At 35.6% G+C, this 23,323-nt stretch overlaps 3 protein-coding genes across 3 annotated transcripts; 2 read left to right on the top strand and 1 right to left on the bottom strand.

Annotated features, from left to right (window-relative positions):
• The first annotated feature begins 583 nt into the window (after positions 1 to 583).
• LOC117786351 (carboxy-terminal domain RNA polymerase II polypeptide A small phosphatase 1) lies at positions 584 to 13,055 on the top strand. Its single transcript, XM_034624556.1, has 6 exons — positions 584 to 1,002; positions 1,243 to 1,413; positions 9,297 to 9,532; positions 9,602 to 9,783; positions 10,385 to 10,538; positions 10,606 to 13,055. Exons 2-6 carry the CDS (start codon positions 1,338 to 1,340, stop codon positions 10,963 to 10,965), a joined length of 1,008 nt encoding a protein of 335 aa, XP_034480447.1. The 5' UTR covers positions 584 to 1,002; positions 1,243 to 1,337; the 3' UTR covers positions 10,966 to 13,055.
• A 555-nt stretch (positions 13,056 to 13,610) lies between these two features.
• Positions 13,611 to 18,742, bottom strand: LOC117786343 (palmitoyltransferase Hip14). The gene is made up of 4 exons (XM_034624543.1): positions 18,179 to 18,742; positions 16,621 to 17,295; positions 15,812 to 16,091; positions 13,611 to 15,725 (listed from the first exon to the last, which is right to left on the bottom strand). The coding sequence occupies exons 1-4, from the start codon at positions 18,740 to 18,742 to the stop codon at positions 15,325 to 15,327; spliced, it is 1,920 nt and encodes a 639-aa protein (XP_034480434.1). The 3' UTR covers positions 13,611 to 15,324.
• A 1,038-nt stretch (positions 18,743 to 19,780) lies between these two features.
• Positions 19,781 to 23,287, top strand: LOC117786340 (DNA polymerase delta catalytic subunit). Its single transcript, XM_034624539.1, has 2 exons — positions 19,781 to 19,924; positions 19,986 to 23,287. The coding sequence occupies exons 1-2, from the start codon at positions 19,863 to 19,865 to the stop codon at positions 23,200 to 23,202; spliced, it is 3,279 nt and encodes a 1,092-aa protein (XP_034480430.1). The 5' UTR covers positions 19,781 to 19,862; the 3' UTR covers positions 23,203 to 23,287.
• The last annotated feature ends 36 nt before the right edge of the window (positions 23,288 to 23,323 follow it).

The following is a 23,323-nucleotide window of genomic DNA, read 5'->3' as shown; positions in this document are numbered from 1 at the left end:
TTTTAAATTTTCATCAAAATGTTAATTAATTTCAAAGTTATTGCATTTTAAAATTTGCATCAACTAAAATTTAAATTTTCCAGCTTGTTTAAGGGAAATTTAAGGGAAATTTGCAATAAGGGAAATTTTAAAATTGACTTCTTTTACACTTTGCTTGGAAGAAGAAGACTGTAAATTTAAAACAGAAATAAGTACTTTTTATGTATTTGTCTTAAATAAATTTTCTACTATATTTTTTATTTTATTGAAATAAATGTAAATTGTGCTCTAGAAACGCTCTGTTATAGCCCTGTTATACTTTTGATATGGTTCTGTTAGCAGTTTACAGATTAGCATTTTACAGCTAGTTAGCAGCTGTTAAAGATGTATTGAAGCGTCTTTTGTCGATTTTATTTGAAAATTTCATTACCAAATTAATATTTTTATGTAAATTTAATTTACAGAATTCCACATCTAAGTTTCGCAAATAAGTTTTCCGTAATTGCAATATATTTTTTTCAGAATTTTATTATTGCTTACTGTTAATAACATTTTAGCCAAATGTTAAGTTTTCGTGCTGTATGTGCGTCTGTCACTTAACAGTTTCAGCGCAACCGTGGCCACAATTTGTCGTGAAAACGGCACGGAAAGCGTTTTTTGTTTTTTGCGCGGAGTTTTGATTATAATTAATTATTAAATATCTAATTAATACTCAGTTGAGTGCGATATCGAAATAGACAATAACAATTACGCTGGAAAACAGTTGAAAAGCAAAGCAGTGTTTGTGTTCTATGTGTGTGTTGGTGTTTGTGTGTGTCAAGTGAGTGTGTTATAAATAAAACGCCAAGAAGCTGCGTGCAAAAAGTAGACGCCAAGAAAAATAAAGAATGTGCCTAAACAACAGAAGTGCAAGAAAAGAAAGTGTTTTTACGTTTATTTCCGTTATATTTTTAATACATTTCTAATTGTTTATGACAAGTAACAAAAGGCGAAAGTGCATTTTTACATGTAACGCTGCAAAAGGTGAATATCGCGAGGGAAAATCATTTGCATTCTGCGACGACGAAACCAACGAATGAGGCTGTCAAAGCGTAATTGTAAAATTCCACTGTCTGGCGCAGGCAACAGTCGCAGTCGACGTCGCAGTCTGCTTTACACACACATGTGTACATGTGTTTCTATATAAAGAAAACATGAAGTTTTCTGAGGAAAATGTGTGCAAAAATGTATTAATAATGTGTATATGTGTATTATTTTGTTCAGCTAAATTTACCAAATAAACGCTTTTGAAACTTCGACCTGTATAATTTACTTTGATTTTGGGAAAAAGGAGCGTTAAATTTGCAACACGCCGTGTAATGGATGCAACATCAATAATAACACAAGTATCCCGCGATGATGAACAACTGAACGTCTATCCAAACGACAAAGGAGGTAAGAAGATAGCAAACTATGTGTACTATATGAAACTATACAACACTAAGAAAAGCCAATGAGTCATCCGTCAGTTCAAACGGCGTCATAACAAAGACGAAACACAAAAAAAAAAAAAAAATGTCTTAAAGGACAACTGTCCACGAAGTTTGGACTGCCCCCTGACCTTAGTAATTATTAAGGCACCCTCCCATTAAACCAATACTAACAGACTATAATTATTGTTGCTCTTCTCGCTCTCACACTATTTGTATTTGTTTGAATGTATGTTAGTGCGCAGCTGTTTTCTTGCCTATTGTGAATGATCTAACCACTTGCTTTAACTTCTGACGTCGCAACTTGCAAGTTTCAAAGCGCCACCTGTAATCAACTGTGACGTCATGCATTTGCCAAGTGCACGCAAACAGAGAAATAAACGCTCAACAAATTGCCTTTACTTTAAATACCTTTGAATGTCCTAGTCATTGAGATGGGAAGAGCGAAAAATACTTATAAATATATAAAGAGACGGAGAAAGAAACAATTGAAACCACAATTAAATTGCACACTTTTTACAACAAAGATAAAAACCCGCGCGAGAGTGGGAAATGGCGAAACCGGTATCGAACGGAGTCAACGTCGACTAGTTTTCGTGAAAACAAACAAACAAACACACCAACAAAGCAACAGTCGGATAACAAAGCGTAGCTTATAAAAAAGCTTGAATGAACAACAACGGTAAAGAGAGCGAGCGCGTTTGTGGCGAAAGAGAGAAAGAGAGAAAGAGAGCGAAAAGTTAAAAGTTGCATACATTGTCCATTGTACATATGTACGGTATATGTATGTGTGTATTTATTATATATTTCTTTTGCTTTTCTTTTTTTTTAATTTGTGCAGCAGCAGCCGTGAACAAAGTGCCCAGGGGTGGGGCCAGAGCAAAATGACCGAGCGCCTTAAAGTAATAACAAAATTTAATCTAATCTGCGGTCGCAAAAACAGACGACAACACTATACCGTGTGCATATGTCTGTATGTATATATACATGCAGTATATATGAACTCACATGTACATATGCATGTTTATATGTACAATTTTTGCGGTTAGGTGCTAATTGACATCTCTCGTTGCTTTGCCTAATGAGTTTGCTCCACTCAGTCGCCTTAGACAGTGCTGCCAATTTAACTCAAAACTTTAACTCAAATATTTATCTATTATGGGGGGCACTTCCGTGTGCATATCTGGCTACGAGTACATGTGTATGTGTGTATGCGTATGTTGCGTAGGCCTTTTCTTCACTCTTTGACTTGTTGAGCTTTGTGACAATAAAGTGACGTCGACGTCATCATCATCACACACAGATACACTCACACACACACAGATGCTACATACTTTAAGTATTTGTGTGTGTGGGTGAGAAGAGCGCAGAGCTTTAGAACCGGCAACAGTTGAAATATGTTTCTTTTTTTTTCTTGCTTTCATATATTTATTTTTTTCAGAGTGGGTGCCGCCTAAGTGCTGTCTGGTTTGCCTGAACGCCCGACCGCCTGTGTTTAAATATTTATATAGATACATATATGTTTGTATGTACATATACATACATATATTTTGTTTTTATGGGCAAACGCTCTAGTATCTCATTTCTAGCTATAGCTGCTTGTGATTTTCAATTTCTCAAGGTCTTCAAAGCAAACGACTTACACACAAACACACACATACGAACAAATTGTAAGCAAGTGTGCGTTTTACCCTTTCCAAAATAAATAAATAAATAAAAAAAACTTTGTGATTATTTACACATTAATTTGTCAAGGCAAATGTGTTAATAATACAGATGAAAATCAAGTTACGAACGTATCGCATTTAATTTATTTGATTAAAATCTTGAAAAATATACACAGTATGTTCAATAATTGTATTAACAAAGACCAAAAAAAGCACAACTATTTTCTTTAAAATAACATTTTCTTGATTTTAAATATTTTTCTCTTATTGCATTTCCAAGAAAAAGAAATAATGTGAAATAACTATTTTTTTAATAAGAAAACTTTTTTCTGCGTCAAATCTATTTACTGTGCATCAAATAGTTTTACTAAACTAATGAGAATTTAAATAATTAATCAATGCAATCTGCTGACAGACCACACCGTGTAAATGCATATTTATACTCTCTATTTTACATAACAAAAAACTACATGGATTTTAAATTACTTTAATGATGTTTAGCTACAAACAATTGTTAATAATTTATCTTTCAAAATGTAAACAAGACAATTAATGACAACAGCAATGCAAAAAAAAGCTATAACATATAATAAACTGTCAAAAGAAAATCTTGAAACTGTTATACGATTACTGTAGCTTAAATAAACAAACAGTAAAGAGTTTAAGCAATTGTCTGCGAAATGGTCACACTGAATTGTCAAGTTTATTTGTTAGAACTTTGTATGACATCTTTAAGATTAGCCGCTTATTTGTTATCGATTATAACCCCTAGGAATTTTTGAAATATGTATTTTGTGTGAAACTAAAAAACCCCGCGTTTTTTGTTAATTTATTTGAACTGATTAGAATATATACTAAATACAATGATTGACTAAGGTCCGCTTGTTCAATGTCTAATTAAGGCGTTATATTGACGTAAAATGTATAGAAATTAATGTCAAATTTGATAAACTCTCTTTGATAAAATCTAAGGAGACGTTGATAAAATTGAAGTTAACATTGAAAACCCGGGCCAAAGAGGTGGCAGACTAAATCTGTAAAAATTTAGATTAGCAGCTAATTTTTTTTTATCGATTGATTTGAAAATAATCCTAGCTGGAATGCCATTAATATTTCATCTGATAGAAAAAAGGTCTTAAATATGATGTTGGATTGATTAAATTGTTTTTATCACACACTTTGTTTATATTTTCATAAAAAACATGTGTATCAAAATTTAGACAAGAATACTAAATTTTAAGCAAATACTTAACCATTTTTCTGCTGGTAGCAACATACTAAAATCTACAATATTATTTTTCTGCTCGTTAAAAATGTTCCATATTTTTTGTACGTTGAAATACATAAAGCGTATAGAAAGATAAATATGTGTTGGTAAAGAAATCATTAGTTGAAACGGTATTTATATGTATATAAGTTTTTAAAGAATATGTGCGTGCTGCGTGCTGTGCAAAAATGTTAATGGTCTTCATAGCAGAACATTTCCTATATGTATCTAGTAGATAGTATCTACTCATTGATGGATGGATATGTATGTATGTTTGTATATTTACAGTTGAAAAGCGATAACTAATTTATTTTTGGTGCTTTTCGAAATCCCCCAAAATAAAACAGGGGTCAATTGATGCGGCAAACAAACTCGTCTGATGAATACTATCTAAATTTAAGAGGGGGAAGCGTTCGGTATTTGGGTTCATTGACCTGTGCACTTGGTGCTCTATAGTTGGTATTTTGTAAATTCCAACCCCCAAAGCGACATCTTTGTGCAAAATGCAATAAGGGGGCGGCAGCTTTTGCTCTCCATTGAGCCCCCTTTCTTTCTCGATTTTCCTCTTTTGTAGCAGGTGTGTTTTTTTTTTTTTTTGTATTTTTACCGAGCTTGTGCAAACATCACGTGCAGAGTTGAACAGACAAAAACAGAACAAAAAACTGTTTACAGGTCGCTCGCCATCACTTTTATGTGTCTATCTGTGTGAATTTGTATTTGTATTTGTGTGTGTCTCTGAACTTTTAAAAAAAGAATACTACATGCATAAATATGCTGAAGGTCACGCTGGTGCCAGCGCGCACAAGAATTGAAAATGATATCATATGTGTATGTCCAGATAACAAACTCAATATCAACGCGATTAGATAAGAGAGCCACAAAAATTGTTTAAAGTTGGGGCGTTGTTTTTGCATTGTTTCAATACGCCTTCCTTTTCTTCTTATTACTTTTTGTTTGCCTTAAATTCATTATCAACAAGAGAAAAAGAGAAAGAGAAGTGTTATCTTCTCGTTGCCAAAGATTTAATACACTTGCGGATCGTTTCTAAAGCAGCTATATATGTTAACAAAATAGTCAACTATTTTTCCCCTAATATGAAGTGTTCAACATTAAATGTAATATTCCAATTTTATATCTTACACTTGCCATCTGAATTGTATTTCATTTATTTAAATATATTGAGCTTTAAAAAAATACAATTTTTATTTAAAATTCCTTAAAAATAAATTTTTTTTTTAAATATTTAACTATAGTCTGTAATACCCAGACCAAGGGTCTATAAATAGTACATAATATCAGGCACATAACAACTCGATTATATACAACTTTTTTTTGGCAAATAAACACTGAAAATTGTCAAAAAAGAAAAAGAAAAAAGGAAACGAAAAAAACTCAAATGAAAACAAAAGAAACGCTTGACATTTTCATTGCCATTCCGCGTCGGCAAACTGAAAATGCGAAAATGTATTTCCCAATTGACGCGTAAGGCCGTTTAACAGTCTGCTGCGGATTTCACATTTGCATAATTCTGCTTAAATAAATGCAGCAATATTTGTATTATTATATATTATTATTTTGTATTTAGTTACATAAATCTGCAATTTAATTGAGCGCACGAGTCGAGCAGACAGACAGCTGCTCTTTTCATTTTAATTGGAATCAGTTCAAAGTCGAATGTGAACTGGCAGCTAAGAATATTCTTTATCGGATTTGTGAACTAGTTGGCAGTTATTAAGGACTATTTAACAATGTTTTTCTGTAAAACATTTGGTTAACTTCTTTATTTATTATTTTTATGATTGAATAATTTTAAATAAGTTTTTCAACAGTTTTGTTATATAATGCTATTAAACTAGTATCATTTGCAAACTATATTTAATTATAATATATAATATACCTTTATAAAAATTTTAATATTTATTGACCAACTTAAAGCTCAATAAAAATATGTTTAGTAAAATTATTTTTATTTAATTTTTTTGAAGCACTTGTATCAAATTGTAAATTGTAAATCGTGACTCTGGACATTTCACATGTCATGTACCACCTACAGAATTGAATGTTTGCGATTATTACGGTCAGCTGCATGCCAAATTTGGTGTCTATTAAAATCTGATAGACAAATTGAGCTCATATAATGGAGCTATAAATATAGACAGGCAAAAATAAAGAAAATCAGAGAGTGTGTGCGAGAGAGAGAGAAGGAAAGATAACCACACACACACACATAGAAAGTCAATAATTGAATTTAAAGCCTTAAAAATAGGACAAAGCCTATTTGAGTGTGATACGAGAGAGAGAGAGAGAGAGGGTAGGAGGCAGGGTGAGAGACTTGTGCTCAACGAAGTTGAACCCCTCAACATGCTCGCCTGCGCATCAATCAGGAACAGAACCCACAGACCTAAATATAGATAGGCTGCCTATCAATAACGGCCAAATGTTGCGGATGTCAGTTCAACAAGTAGGCGACAAATTGACAACAACTCCCTCTCTCTCTCTCTCTCTCTCTCTCTGTCTCTCTCTCTCTTCCTCGCTCTCTGTCTCGCGTGGTTGACTTTTATGCAAAGTTATTTAAAAGATGGCCTGAAGTGTTTGGAGCTACTTTAAGGCTTAAGCCCAGGACACTTCAACATTGTCGTCGGGCGTTTCACCTTTCAACTGCCTAATAATCGTATACGTGTGTGCGTATGTGAGTGTGCTCCTATCACGTTCTCAACTCGTTATTGTTGTTGTCAGGCCTTTCATTATATGCTTTTGCGACAACGCTCATAAAATATTCAAGTACAGTTGCACTTCACAATGTCGTTCAAGTAGAGACCGTCTAAGGGTACTTAGTACTTAGTACTGGGTGCTAGATGGATACCGTTTCTAAGCTCGGTTCAATGAACCAACTAACGTCTAGCTTAGCTGCTGGAGAATCCTACTTTCTCAGCCAACATGCAACATGCAGCACTCCATTCATGTTGTTATACCCATTAATTATAGAATACAAGGGTATACTGTATTCGTTGAACCTTATGTATCAGGCAGTGGGAGGCGTGACAGATCCTATAATAAACACCATATATGGTATATACATTCTTGATCAGCATTAGCATCCTAGATCTCAGAGCCTACAAGTACTAAAGTAACCACAACAAAATATAGAAATAACACAATAAGATCTAGAGAAAAACTGCAACACATCCTTAGTTTTGAAGATGAAATGTTCTTTTTGATGGTAAACACTCCCTTTTAGTATTTTTAATTATCCCATTTCATTTCACCAATATTGGTTAAATATAGAAGTAGTTACGCCTGTCATAAGCATTCAAATTATTGTTAAAATTAATATTAATATTTGTTTAATGCCTCTACAATTTTTAACCTTTTTTTTATTTTCTCAGTGGTATATTTTTTTTGAAATAATGCTATTTATTTTAAATCAATTGAATGCTTAAAGTCATTGTTAACTAAGTAATTAAAATTTTAAAATTGAGTTATGGGTATCTTATAGTCGGATAACTAGACGATTGCCTTCTTGTTTTTGCCCGTCAAGTGCTGTTTGAATGTTATTTTCTTTGTTTCACACAGCAACAAATGCAATTCGAAGGGAGGGAGTGAATAGTTGGCTTAAAGGCTTCGCCACAGTGCTTAAAGGTCAATTGGCGACCTTCTTACTTCTAACGAGGTGTGCGTGTCTGTCTCTCTGTCTGTGTGTTGTGTGTGTGTTATGTGTGTCTGTGTCTGTTTGCATGCAATTATAGCATTTCCCATCGATTAAACGCATGTATGCATGCTAAATTTGTTGCTTCTCCCTTCTTTCCTCCCACATATTGTCGTTGTTGGGTTTTTCCTCTTTTTTTTTTTAGATATATATATTTTTATTTCGTTTCGTTTGATATCTATTTTAAGACATTTTCACACACACAAAATTCGTACTGAAAGTGTTTTGAAAGATTTGCATATTGCGAGAAAATCAAATATAAATAAGAAATTTTTTCGTGTATAAACATTTATATCAATTCTATAGATATTTTTATTGATGCGTATTATAGCCAACATTTATCGATCTATGCAATATTTATTTTGCAATCAAGATTTGTTTAACGAAACCTTGAGGCGCTTACATATACAAAATGGGGCTTATTTGTTTATGATAATTAATAAAAACAATTAGAAAGTTCTTAATTAATAACTAATTTCTATTATAAGAACTTAGTAAAAATCAGAATGAATGCAAGAACTAACTATCGAAAGCTAATTTAAAAAACTACCGATAGTTTGACATCCCTATGGTGTTATCAACTCACGTGAATATGATGTTTGCCCTATCGTAATCAATTGACAGACTGATAAAAAATGTTTGCTAAATGACAATCAATTATCACAATAATTATTGACCATGTGAGTCATATGTTTGTCTTTGCTTTTTTTAGTAAAATTTATTATTAATTGGGTAGTTGTTCCCCTTTATTTTTGTTCAGTGTATAGAAGAATGTAATTGTTTTTAATTGAAGCAATCAATGCGTATTCAGCGTTTAAAAATTCATTCAATAATTTACTTTAATCTCTTTCAGTTAGTCACCACTTACTTTTATCAAAATAAAAATAAAAGTAAATATAATAAGAATTTTTATAGGCCCTGTCTGACATTTTCAAGGCCGATCCGTCAATGTGAGGTTAAAATTGCACAGTTGACTTAATTTTTATTGTCAATGTGTAAAGCGTGTTTTTAATAGACACGAGGATAGAAGATATTGATTGAAAATAAACCTTTTAAATAGTTAAACTGTTGTCACATAATTTTGTATTTATTTATTTGTTAGCTATATATTTATATATATAGAATTTTAATTATATACAATATCAAATTTATAACTAAAAAGATATGATTATGTATTATATATTTATTTCAAATCTATTTAATTTTAGATGATGTTGATCGTTTGAAACCACAAAAACGAGGAATATTTCAATCGCTACTTTGCTGCTGGCGACGAAATCGAGCGAAAACAAATCAGAATGGCACACAGATCGATGGTTCAACAACACCGCCACCCTTACCGGACCAACAAAGGTACCTACTACCTCAGGTTAGGCACTCCGATATGCATAGAAAATGCATGGTTATCGATTTGGATGAAACTCTAGTGCACAGTAGTTTTAAGGTAAGTCAATAATTACCATAATATAAACTTATACATTTCGAAAACTAACGTGGAATCTGTATCTTTTAGCCCATACCTAATGCCGATTTCATAGTACCAGTCGAAATCGATGGCACTATACATCAGGTTTATGTGCTAAAACGTCCGCATGTCGATGAGTTTCTTCAAAAGATGGGTGAACTGTACGAGTGCGTTTTGTTTACAGCATCACTAGCCAAATATGCAGATCCTGTTGCCGATCTGCTAGACAAGTGAGTATTAATCCCAAAGATTGGATAACAATGAATATAGCCAGTTGTCAGAGAAACTGTTGAAGACATTCGAAAAATCAAAGAAGAGACTTACCTATACAAATTCATTTAGTTTTGCTTAGATTACATTTTAAAACTTGCATTTACTAGCCTGCTTTATGACAAAAGTTAGTAAATCTAATTAAATACATGTTTTTTTAATTTATATAAATTTGTTTAGATAAATCGTAGTGCAAAGTAAAAATATATCTTAAAACTTTAATCTAGCATGATTGCGGTTTAAGTAAGCATGGAGGACAAGGTTAAATCGTTAATAATTGATATGATCGTGGTATGAAAAATGAGACAGTAGAATATGCTGTGGTTACAAAACCAATGTAAGATTAAAAGATAAATTTAGATAGTTATTTTTTTTTTTTTAGCATCTATATATATATATATATATTATGATATAAGATAAATGTAGATTGTTATTATGATAAGGTAGATAAATAATTAGAAGACAGTTAAGTCGAATTATGAATTTAATATATGTTCGTAAAGTATTTAAAGAAGAGAAAATTAAAATAATTAATTTCTTAAACACTTAAAATTTTTGCAGATGGAATGTGTTTCGTGCAAGACTGTTTAGGGAATCATGCGTTTATTACAGGGGTAATTACATTAAGGATCTAAATCGTCTGGGACGGGATTTACAAAAGATTGTCATTGTGGACAATTCACCGGCCAGTTATATATTTCATCCAGACAATGCAGTAAGTAAACAAACCCTTATAAATATTATAAACAATTTCATGAAAATCTTGTTGTTTCATTTGCTAGGTTCCTGTCAAGTCGTGGTTCGATGATGTGACCGACTGTGAGCTGCGTGAGCTGATACCGCTCTTTGAGAAGCTAAGCAAAGTTGATTCCGTCTATTCGGTGCTCTGCAATTCAAACCAGCCGCTAAACAATCAAACAAATCAACAGCACACGCAGGAGTTGCAACAGGCGCCGCAACAACAACAACATCAACAACAGCAACAGACCATCTCTGCCACAACAGTTATTACACAGGCGACCACATTGTCGGCACCGACCATGCTGAATACTGCAACACAACAGCAGCAACAACAGCAGCAGCAACAGTTGCAGCTGTCAAATCCGCCCAACCCACAAAGCGAAATGCTGCAAAAGACGTAACATCAGTGGGAATTAATGTTTATAAATATATGATAAAGTTTATACATATTACGAGACCAAGCAAAGCAAAGCATGAAAAGCATAATCCTGCGCCGCATCCAGCAATATATATATATACACACACGCACACATACAACCCTATCCACAATAGCAACATTGAGAAACTCATTAGATGAAATGCCATGCCCCTCCCTAAAACCAACCCGCCCACTCTTAACGCATTGCTATAATAATCCTTTCTAGACTAAGCTAAAACTTTTATTTTTTTAAACTATACATTTACAAGGCACATTTGTTATTTATTCTTATTCTTTTATTATTGTTTTTAATCATTATGTGTGCGTGTGTAATTTTTATATGCAAAAAGCAAACGCAGATAGCAAAGAAAAGCCACGCTTTACCCGCTATACTGGGTATTTCCCCACACCTCTAATCTAATAAAACAAAATCATAAAAAAAACTATACATAATAACTATGTATAACTAATAATCATTGAACTTTTATATACACTATATATATATATATAAATATACATTATTTAAGTGCGCATATTAAACAAGGCAAAAAAAAAAAAGAAAAGTGAAAATCTAATTCAGCTAACAGAAGGAAAACAACATGAAAATGAAATAAAAAAAAGAATAACTATACATATGAGCAGAGATAAAATCAAATTCAAAATAGCATATATTTATATATATTTTTTATTAAAAACAAAAACAAGAGAAAAAATAACAATTTAAAAAATGAAAAAATCTACGTGTACTACAAAAAAAAAAAATTATATATACATCTAACATATATAGGCTAAACATGTGTATACACATTTTTGCTTAAGCTAAGGCATGTATAAATATTTCGTAAATTCATTACCACGTTTATGCGGGTGTTCCTATTCGTGATTTTTTCGTTTGAAGTCAAGATAAAAAACATGTTCATGATCATTTGTTCATCATCACGCATACGAAGCTTGGCATAAACGTTAATTAATATTTACCATGCACAACAAGGGCACAATTCAAACTGTGTTTAGTTTCAATATATTTATTATTATATAAATATCTTAATTATTTTGGTTTTTTTTTTTTTTAGCAGTATGCCACTTGTTGGGCATCTAAAGTCTGCGGCATGCACGCAGTTAATTAGCTGGAACTGCGTTTATACGTTGCACAATACCATGTATAAGTTGCTAGCACAATTGACGGTTTCTCACATCATATTTATGCACAAAAACATATCCATATTTAGCTCGAGATACAGATGTTTAGGCCAACTACAGGGTATCAGAATCGATATCACACCGTTGTATTCACCCATCATGATATTGTGTCACGCATAAACGTAGCCTTTTTTTAATTGGCTTTTTAGTATATTTTTTTATAACTGAAAAGCACATTTTATTATACACTTAAACTTGTATTTTAATTAACTTTCATTTATCAAGTGCGCTTATAAAACGCATTGCAATATTTCTTCTTCTTCCCTCACTTCTTCTCCCTCTACCCAATGTATGCCCCCCTATCAATTAATTTTTTATCGTACGGTGCGGACATGTTTTGTGTTTTATGTGCGGGAAGTTAAAAATAAATAAATGAATGGATATATTTACAATAAAGCTTCTACTCCGACCAAGTAATTAATATGATACGAGTACATCTATGTATAACAGTATAACACTTATATATTGAGCTCAAGCTGGCCACGCCACAACCCACCTAAATATATTATATGTATACTTTATATAGATGCGACTATATACCGTTACACAACATGAAGAACAACAACAAAAGACGCTAACGCAACCCACACACACACACATACAATATACACACTGAAAACACACCGACCAGTGCCGTAACGGCTTTCCGATCGAACGATTTCAGTCACGTTTCTACTTACACTAATTCTCAACTAGTTATTTTTGCAAACATTTCTAGTGTGTAAGCTTTTATTATTTAACTTATCAACTGATAACAAATAAGCAAAAACCACAATTTTGGGCCCGCTGCAAACGCGCGATATTCTCATATGATTTGCATTAAAGGAAATGGATTGTGTGACCAACAAAACTCAACAAATCAAATAAAAAAAATCATAATAATAATAACTCATAATATTGTATATCATTTACATTGCTGCTAAATTGTAATAAACGATAGCAACTAATCACATGCGAAATTTAAGTATAAAATGCGATAACGATAATGTATTTTAATAACGCATATATTTAACTGTTTTACTTTTAATAATAACAATAATTGAAAAAAAACAATACCAAGCAACACTTAATTTATCATAATACGGAAAAATTATATTTTTAAAACAAGCCTATAAATGTAATGCATAAATGTCGGAAAATGAAAAACAAAATCAATTTAAATCTACAAAAAATTATGTCATCAAAAAATAAAAAAAAATGATTAAAACCCAAAAACAGTGCGGTTGTTATTGAACTTGGAATGAATGGAATAAATAGCGAGTAAAGGGTGTTTTCAGGTAGAGCATAAAAATAAGAGCAATTCAAAATTATGAAACATTTTAGTAAATGTTGATGAAAAATATGGAATTTTTTGAATGGAGTCAAGAATGAGACAATATTCCAAAAAGCCGTAAAAATTATTTCTAAAATAGAAAACTTGTAATTGGATTTCTTTTTGAATACGGAATAAAGTTATATTTATTATTAAATTTTTAACGCACATTGTTACATACACCTCGCTTTTCATTCTACATACTATTTAATACACATATTTTGTCTTGAACTTATTGGCTAAACTAAAGACATAGGCAATGAATTTTTGGTTGTCTCAATTGGTTTTGCTGTTAATAGGGCCAAAAAACACTTAGATATTAGGGTTTGTTTGCGTGGTTTCGTGTTACTTCTTACATTTTATCATAGTCTTTTAAAAGCGTTTCATTTCTGTTAATTTTGTTTTCTTTACTTTTCTTATATAACAATGCAAGCAAACGAATATAAAAATGTTGTTTAAACAAATGACTTGTAGCAAATCGCAGAGTGAAAAGTACGTTTCCGTTTTGTATAATCTCAAATACAAAATAGTATATCGAAAAGTGTGTTTTGAGTAATTACATACATACATACATAATTGTTTATTTTATATATAGTTGAAATTGTTATTTAAATTTAAATGCATTTAAGTAACGTGTTACAATTAGAAACGGTTTTTTAGCTACGTGTTGTTGTTTGTCTTGTTGGTGTGTTTGTGTGTGTGTTGTGGTTGTTGTCAGGTTGTTGCACTTTTAGAAATTCCATCATTGATCATAGGTGTACATAATTTCATAACTATATCGATATAAATATGTATAGATGTATATTTTTTAAATATGCAATATTTATTTATATATATTTGTATATGTATATCGTCTTTGTTGTTACACTATAACTTTTATATTTTTACTTAAATGATTGCTGACTAGACTAGTGCGTATTGAATCGGATCGCGTTTTAGAATTGTTTTTCTTTTAAGTATGCAAATCGTATTTTCATAAACATATAAAGTACTTCTTGTTTGTTTGGTGTTTAGTTATTTTGGTTCATTTGAAAGCTGCTTTAATGACGAGCAGCTTGGAATTATTTCAAAGCGATTATTCAGATTATCCAAGCTTACTCAAAGGCAACCGCAACCTATTTAACTATATAAACTTGCTTTTAGAATACACATAACTTTGAATAACTATTTAAAATTCATATTGTATTTTTTTAATGTGCGCTTTACAATTTGTTAATCATAATGTAATTTTAAATTAATTACATTATGCTCGTCTTAATTTTTGATTTTCTTGCGATAGTTAAATGGTTTTGTTTAATTTTTTTTTTTCACTTTCATCGTAGTCTTTATCATTTGTTTTTGTTCGGTGTGAGCGTTTAAATTTTTGGTATTACAAATACTTGAGAATGACAAACAACATGGTATTGCAGTTAGTTTAAGAAATATGATGAAGAAAATGTACAGAGTTTTGTAATTACAAGTAAAATACATGCACAATATATGTACGTATATATATTAAGTGATCGAGGCATTATTAATTGCCTAATTTACTCGATCCGATATCGGTTTGCGGCGACGCTTCTGTCTTTTGTCTTTTGCTGATAGATGTTGTTATCTTTTCAATTCATATTGTTGTTGTTTTTGTTCTTTTTGTTGTTGTTGTAGTTGTTGCTATATCGTTGTGTTTGCAGCAGCGCGTACCAATTACAAATCACTAGAAATAATACAAAGCTAATCGGGGGGCATATATTTTCGTACTCGTATCTAAAGCATTGTCTTGCACATCGTCTTGTTGGGCTAAACATGTGCAATGGGCATTTGAAGCGTCTTCGCATCCCGATAGGTCTTATCCTACACATACTGATGATCGCCAGCTAGTCCATCATTATCAGCGCAATCGCCTCGCAGCAGCGGCTCCTTCTCAATTGTCTTATGCACCTGTGCATCGTAGTCATAGTAGTTCATCCAATCAATTCGACGCGGTTGCACCAAACCAAAGCAACTGCATTCCAGGAAATCAATCAGATTGAGCAGTGGACCACGCGTAAATGGGCTGTGTCCGCCTTTAAGTTGAAAATGGCGATAGCGACCGCGATTCATGCGCTCGTTGGTGGTCATGCCCAGGCAAATCACCTGATAGGTCTGGCAAATGGTCAACAGAATGACCCAGGACATGTGCAACAAGGCGTTGCCCATAACCCAGCCCACCCAAGCATTGCAGTTGCCAATAGCTCGCATGGCGGTAAGGAAATCTACAACAAGAAATTCAGCATTTAATTTTTTAAGTCAATTAAATCTTGTAAACGAATATAACTTAAAATTATGATCTTAGACTCACCGTCAAAGTGAACATTACACTCATTAACATAGTATTTGGAGCCACCGTACAGCATCCAGGCGCACATGATGAGAAGCATCCAGAGAAAGCCCATAAAGTAACTGTGATTCTTGAGACCAATACAATTGCCCACCCAGGGGCAATGATGATCGAAGCGTGCCACACAACGATCACATACAGAGCAGTGCTTGGAGCGTATAGGTCGACGCACCAGGCAGCCCGAACAGAAGGAAGCGGGCTCAAAGCCAATCCCACCGCGCTCCGACAGCTCAATAATTGTCTGCAAAACGAAATATAATAATTAATATCAATGAAGAAGTATTTTCACACAACGGTGGTCTGAGAATTTCAACACAGAAAACTTAATTTTTAAATACTTAGCCTAAATGTAACTTAAAAAAAAAATACATTTTATAAAATCCTATAAAAGAAGAAGTGAATGCCGGAAAAGGTCTGAATATTAAATTTTAAATGATTCAATATGATTCTAAAGAAATGGTATTAAATAACATATTTTTATTTTACTGGGCTCCAGTTGCTTAAAGTATTTCTGGAGCTTGAACGAATTTTAAACAGAAGTAGTAAAAAGTGCAAAAGCCAAAATAAAAAAATATTTTCTTAATATTTGTATGAATATTTTTAGTTTTCGCATATTCCCTATATTTGCCATTTAATTTTAGGTTTCTTTACAATTTTATGTCCCAGCTTTGGTTTAATAATTTTTTTTGTTAACAATTTTTTTTTGGTAAGTTTTCCTATTTAGGTCAATAATTTCTCAGCCAATTCTTGAATTTGTTCCATCGCTTTACCTTGAATCGCTGCTCTCTGGTGGGCCGTATAATGCCGGGGTCGCCCTTCCAGGATTTGAGAAAGCATACCCATAGCGCCAGTGAAGAGATTAGGAAGCACACGGTGGCTGCTAAAGACACAGCATCATCGATATACATCAACCAGGTGACATAGAACCAAGCCTTAGTGGCCAGATAGACGGAAAGCGGCAGCAGGGCCATTAGATGCTCATCAAACAGCGTTTTTCCAATCGTATGGAATACGGCATAGAGGCAGCCGAGCAGGAAAAACTTGATAATGTACAGCGTGTTGATGGTAAACACAATTCCGGCCAAATAGAAGGCGGTAAATGGACAGGCGACCATGGACCACCAGCGTAAGCGTTTATCGTGCCGTAATTTGGAGACAAGAGAGCGTCGTTGTTGTGATGTGAGAGATGCTTCTCTCACACGATCCATTACTTTACTGCCAATCCAAATGGCACCTGTTTGAGCCTCCAGCATGGTTAGTGGTGTCTCAGCTCGCAAATTGGGCACATCCAGCGAAGCCTTCGACTTAAGCACCAGTGTCGATATTGCGGTTGCATTCCGGGCTAATATGGCCCAGTGCAGCGCCGTATTGCCGTGCGTATAATCAACCATGGCGGGATTGGCGCCCAACGTAAGCAGCAGACGCACTGGATCCAGGGCACATACCTGTGTAAATTAAGTAAAATAATTATAGTTTATTGGTTATCAAAAAATTAAAGAGATTTTACCCACAAAGCTACTAGAATATAAAACGATTATGGAATTTATTTGTGTTTGTATTTATTTATTTAACGTCGGTTAAAACCGGTCGACGAAAAGTTAAAATTATGTATTAAATAAAACAAAATTGATAAAATAATAAAAATGAACAAGTAAATTATAAATCTTATACTCGATTTAAGATAATGACTGAAAATATAAAAAAGTTAGATTAAGTTAAGAAAAGCTACTTTACGTCTGAGGAAATGCCATGAACATTTTAAGTATTTATTTCACTTTTCGACTTGAAAAACATAAAAAAAAACTTAATTATTAAAAATAAACTACTTTCTTTTAAAAACCATTTTTTCATATTAAAAATCAACAAAAAATTTAAATTAAAAAAATATGTAAATATATTATAGTTAATTGATAATGATGAGAAAGGTTCTTTAAAGAATTGGAAATTGTTGTATTCGACTTTTTAATCGGCTTAAAAAACCAAAAAATGTCCAAAATTTCTGCATTTTTTCCAGACTAGGATATGTTAAACATTGGCAACAATAAATTTAACAAAATAAAAATCACATGAAATTAAGGAATCAATAGAAATTTATAAAAATAAATTTAATATGATCAAATTATTATAATTAATTTCTTGCCACAAAAATTAAGGAAATAATACTTAAATGTTCGACTGATAACTTAAAATAAATAAGTAACAGTAATTTGAACAAAATCAAATGAATATTTTTGGTAGAAATGTTATCATCAAAGTTTCCAATTAAATTCACGTCATCACAGCTGATGTATTGTATAATCAGGTGAATTGCTAAGCTAGTTCACTCACCTTCCAGGCAGCCCACATGAGCGCAGTCATGCCGCCGCGATCTTGCAAATCCGGATCCACACCCTTGGCTATGAAGTAGGCCACCAAGGCGGTGTGAGCAAACTGTGCGGCAATGTGAATGCAGGAACAGCCCTCTGCATCGCGTATACGGGGATCAGCGCCCGCTGCCATGAGGAGAACCACAGCGCCCAAGTGACCTTGACGTGTGGCCCAGTGCAGCGGAGTTGCATTTAATTCACCGCCAACAGCGTCGACGGTAGCGCCTTTTTCTAGAAAATATCTGATGATATCTCGTCGATTGTTGATGGCAGCCCAGTGCAGCAGTGTGACCGTTTCACTGTCCGGCTGATTAACATCCCAGCCGGACTCAACCAGCTCTCGAACGCGTGCTATCGCACCGTATTGTGTGGCCTTAACGATATCGAAGCCACTGTAATCTGGTTCCACGGGCGCTGTGGGTGGTTGCTGCGCTATCAGCGCAGCCTGACGATCGTTATCCGTTTGATTACCAGCTCCAGCCACACACGAGCCTGTTGTGGCCGCATTACAGGCGCTTTGGTACATTTTTCCCAGCGTGTTTTTTATTTATTAATATTGTGTGAGTGTGATTCACTTAACATCCCCCACACGCACACACGCGCATACAAACATACACATACACACACACACCCCCGCCAGGTAATGAAGGAATTTGGTTGATATTCACAGGGCAAGCATTTTGCTGCGTATTATTGCCAGCAGCAGCTTACTAGACGTGTACTAAGAAATAATCATAGGCGCACTGCTAAGTTCTTAAAAGTTTACACAATTATTAGTTTTTAATGCGTTTTACGTTCCCCTAAAGTCTTAACAACACTGTATTGGCCCAAACGTTGCCATCAGGTGCAAGGGCTGCCACCCTGTAAAATTTTTTGATCTGGCAGCATGCACCACTTTGGGTACAATGCCAAAAATGGTAACTTAAAAATTGTATACCATTTTAAGACAATTTCTTAATTTTGAAGCTGGAATTTTTAAAATTTTTACTAGAATTTTCTTCGTTTATATATATTTTTTGGAATTCAATTTGTGACTTCTCTCCTTAATTAAAATATTTTTTTTAATTTATCTAATTTCGAACTTTAAATTTTCATAAAATTATTAATTTATTGCAGTTTTTTAAATTGGGGCTGCCACCCTACAAAATTTTTCGATTTGACTAAATTGAAATTTTTCTTATTTTTGAAGCTAAAATTTAAATTTTTGTTGGAATTTTTGTTGGAATTTTCTCAATTTTATGATATATAATTTTTTTATTTTAGAATTAAATTTTTAACTTCTCTTTCTCTTGGGCTGATGAGCTTCAAACCTTCATTAAAATTTATATCTATTTTTTTAATTTCGAATTTTAAATTTTCAACAAAGTGTTAATTAATTTCAATTATTTTTATATATTAAAATCTGCTAAACTAAATTTAAATTTTCCAGTGTGGCCAACAACAACCAATAACGCGTTCAGTATTTTGGTATTTTTCGGTAAATGAAGAGAGAGATCTGCCAACCTGCTTGAAACTGAACAGTTGTTTTATACGCAAATTCTGCTTGTTTTCCCGCGTTGTAGCCGCGTTTTTTGCGGCTTTTAATTTGCGAATTGTTTGTAGATTAGTTGTTATATTGATTAATATTAAACACAGAAATAAACAGCATGGATAATAAACGAAAATTCAATGGCAATGGCGCAGCCAATGGTAACTCCAAGAAGCCCAGGTAAAAGCTTTGTTCTACACATAGACAAGCTGAATTTTAAAATGGAATCTTGAACTTGCAGAAACTTTGACGATGATGATGAAATGGGTGGTGGCTTCGAAGCGGAGCTGGCCGCTTTTGAGCCCAACGATGAACTGGATCAAACATTGATGTTGGGCGAGGGACCCGAGAATCAACAGACTAGCGAACGTTGGTCACGGGCAGCGCCTCCTCAGTTGAATCCCAGCGAAGACAGCTTGGTATTCCAGCAGCTGGACGTGGAGAACTATTTGGGGCAACCGCTGCCGGGCATGCCGGGTGCCCAGCTTGGACCTGTGCCTGTGGTGCGCATGTTTGGCGTCACAATGCAGGGAAACTCGGTGTGCTGTCATGTCCATGGATATTGTCCATATTTCTATATTTCGGCACCGAGCAACTTTGAGCAGCGCCATTGCTCGGAGTTGCACGAGGCGCTGGATAAAAAGGTTATTGCTGACATACGCAACAACAAGGATAATGTCCAGGAGGCTGTGCTGGCCGTGGAGCTGGTGCAACGTCTCAACATTCATGGTTATCAGGGCGATGAGAAGCAGCTGTATATTAAGATCACCGTGACGCTGCCACGTTTTGTGGCCGCCGCATCCCGCCTGCTCAAAAAGGAGGTTATCATGAGCGCCTTCGATTTTCAGGATTGTCGTGCCTTTGAGAATAACATTGATTTCGATATACGTTTTATGGTGGAAACCAATGTTGTGGGCTGCAATTGGATTGAATTGCCGCCGGGTGTTTGGCGCCTCCGTGGACGCAACTCCAAGCCAGCTCCAGAGTCGCGTTGCCAGCTGGAAGTGGATGTTGCCTACGATCAGTTTATATCCCATGAACCGGAGGGTGAATGGTCCAAAGTAGCGCCGCTTCGCATCCTCAGCTTTGACATTGAGTGCGCGGGACGAAGAGGCATCTTTCCGGAGGCCAAAATGGATCCGGTTATTCAGATAGCCAACATGGTCATACGACAGGGGGAATCGGAGCCGTTTATCCGCAATGTATTCACTTTGAAGGAATGTGCTCCAATCATTGGCAGCCAGGTGCTGTGCTTTGATAAGGAGACACAGCTGCTGGACAAATGGTCGGCATTTGTGCGCGAAGTGGATCCCGACATCCTCACCGGCTACAACATTAACAATTTCGATATACCCTATCTTCTAAATCGTGCTGCCCACTTGAAGGTGAAGAATTTCGAGTATCTGGGCAGGATCAAGAACATACGCTCGGTGATCAAGGAACAGGTGCTGCAGTCCAAGCAAATGGGCAGACGGGAGAATCAATATGTCAACTTTGAAGGACGCGTTCCATTTGATTTACTCTTTGTGCTGCTCCGAGATTATAAATTGCGATCCTACACTTTGAATGCGGTGAGCTATCATTTCCTGCAGGAACAGAAGGAGGATGTGCACCATAGCATCATTACGGATCTGCAGAATGGCGATGAACAGACCCGACGTCGTCTGGCCATGTATTGCCTGAAGGATGCGTATTTGCCGCTGCGTCTGCTCGAGAAACTGATGGCGATTGTCAACTACATGGAAATGGCACGTGTGACGGGCGTGCCACTGGAATCCCTGCTTACCCGGGGACAACAGATCAAGGTGCTCAGCCAGCTGCTGCGCAAGGCCAAAACCAAGGGTTTCATCATGCCATCCTACACCTCCAGTGGCTCCGACGAACAATACGAGGGTGCCACGGTCATTGAGCCCAAACGTGGCTATTATGCGGATCCCATAAGCACACTCGATTTTGCCTCACTGTACCCGAGTATAATGATGGCCCACAATTTGTGCTACACTACATTGCTGCTGCCTGGCGCCAAGGATAAACTGGGATTGACGGCTGACCAAGTGGAGCGCACACCCGCCAACAATAGCTTTGTCAAGGCGGAGCTGCGTCGTGGTTTACTGCCCGAAATCCTCGAGTCGCTGTTGGCGGCACGTAAGCGTGCCAAGAATGATTTGAAAGTGGAGAAGGATCCATTTAAACGGCAGGTGCTCGATGGCCGACAGTTGGCCCTGAAGATTTCGGCCAATTCCGTGTATGGCTTTACAGGAGCACAGGTGGGAAAGTTGCCATGCTTGGAGATCTCTGGCAGCGTCACGGCCTATGGACGCACCATGATTGAGCTGACCAAAAATGAAGTGGAATCGCATTACACACGTGCAAATGGCTATGAGAATGATGCCGTGGTTATTTACGGCGATACGGATTCGGTTATGGTTAATTTCGGAGTCAAGACATTGGAGCGCAGCATGGAACTGGGCAGAGAGGCGGCTGATTTGGTCAGTGCCAAGTTTGTCAGACCCATCAAACTGGAATTCGAGAAAGTTTACTATCCCTATTTGCTGATTAACAAGAAACGCTATGCGGGATTGTATTTCACCAAGCCGGATAAGTACGATAAGATGGATTGCAAGGGCATTGAGACAGTGCGTCGGGATAACTCGCCGCTGGTGGCCAATCTAATGAATTCCTGCCTGCAGAAGTTGCTCATCGAACGCAATCCCGAAGGCGCTGTGGATTATGCCAAACAAATAATTGCCGATCTATTATGCAATCGCATTGACATCTCCCAGCTGGTCATTACCAAAGAGTTGGCCAAAACAGATTATGCGGCCAAGCAGGCGCATGTGGAGTTGGCGGCCAAAATGAAGAAACGTGATGCGGGCACAGCACCCAAATTGGGGGATCGAGTTCCCTATGTGATCTGTGCAGCTGCCAAGAATACGCCGGCGTATCAAAAGGCAGAGGATCCTCTCTATGTGCTGGAGAACAGTGTGCCCATCGATGCCAACTATTATCTGGAGCAGCAGCTGTCCAAGCCACTGCTGCGCATCTTTGAGCCCATTTTGGGTGATAAAGCGGAGTCGGTGCTGCTCAAGGGCGAGCATACACGTACCCGGACTGTGGTCACCTCCAAGGTGGGCGGCTTGGCGGGTTTCATGACCAAAAAGGCAGCCTGTCTGGGCTGCAAATCTCTGATGCCCAAGGGCTATGAGCAGGCATGCCTGTGTCCGCATTGTGAGCCCAAGATGAGTGAACTCTATCAGAAGGAGGTGGCATCCAAGCGTGGCTTGGAGGAGACCTTCTCCCGCCTGTGGACCGAATGCCAGCGTTGTCAGGGCTCCCTGCATGAGGAGGTGATATGCTCCAATCGGGATTGTCCCATTTTCTATATGCGGCAAAAGGTGCGCATGGAACTGGACACTCAGGAGAAGCGTGTGCGTCGCTTTGGATTGCCTGAATGGTAGTTGCCCATCCACAAATACATATATTATACATTCTTACATTATAAACCTACAATTTAATAATTATATTACTAGAAGTTATTACAAAGTTGTGTGTGTGTGTTTGGATAATTTTCGATTGTTT

The sequence above is a fragment of the Drosophila innubila genome (assembly GCF_004354385.1).
Source record: "Drosophila innubila isolate TH190305 chromosome 3L unlocalized genomic scaffold, UK_Dinn_1.0 0_D_3L, whole genome shotgun sequence".
NCBI lineage: Eukaryota > Metazoa > Arthropoda > Insecta > Diptera > Drosophilidae > Drosophila > Drosophila innubila.
This window is presented reverse-complemented; position numbering and strand designations above follow the sequence as displayed.

Bases quoted from the DNA above. Each gene is read 5' to 3' on its own strand.
- LOC117786351 (XM_034624556.1), top strand. From the start codon at position 1,338: ATGGATGCAACATCAATAATAACACAAGTATCCCGCGATGATGAACAA. The intron at 1,414-9,296 runs GTAAGAAGATAG...ATTTAATTTTAG, and splicing joins CTATCCAAACGACAAAGGAG to ATGATGTTGATCGTTTGAAA. The intron at 10,539-10,605 runs GTAAGTAAACAA...TTCATTTGCTAG, and splicing joins TATTTCATCCAGACAATGCA to GTTCCTGTCAAGTCGTGGTT.
- LOC117786343 (XM_034624543.1), bottom strand. From the start codon at position 18,742: ATGTACCAAAGCGCCTGTAATGCGGCCACAACAGGCTCGTGTGTGGCT. The intron at 17,296-18,178 runs GTGAGTGAACTA...TAATTTACACAG, and splicing joins TCATGTGGGCTGCCTGGAAG to GTATGTGCCCTGGATCCAGT. The intron at 15,726-15,811 runs GTGAGTCTAAGA...TTCTTGTTGTAG, and splicing joins GTGTAATGTTCACTTTGACG to ATTTCCTTACCGCCATGCGA.
- LOC117786340 (XM_034624539.1), top strand. From the start codon at position 19,863: ATGGATAATAAACGAAAATTCAATGGCAATGGCGCAGCCAATGGTAAC. The intron at 19,925-19,985 runs GTAAAAGCTTTG...TTGAACTTGCAG, and splicing joins GGTAACTCCAAGAAGCCCAG to AAACTTTGACGATGATGATG.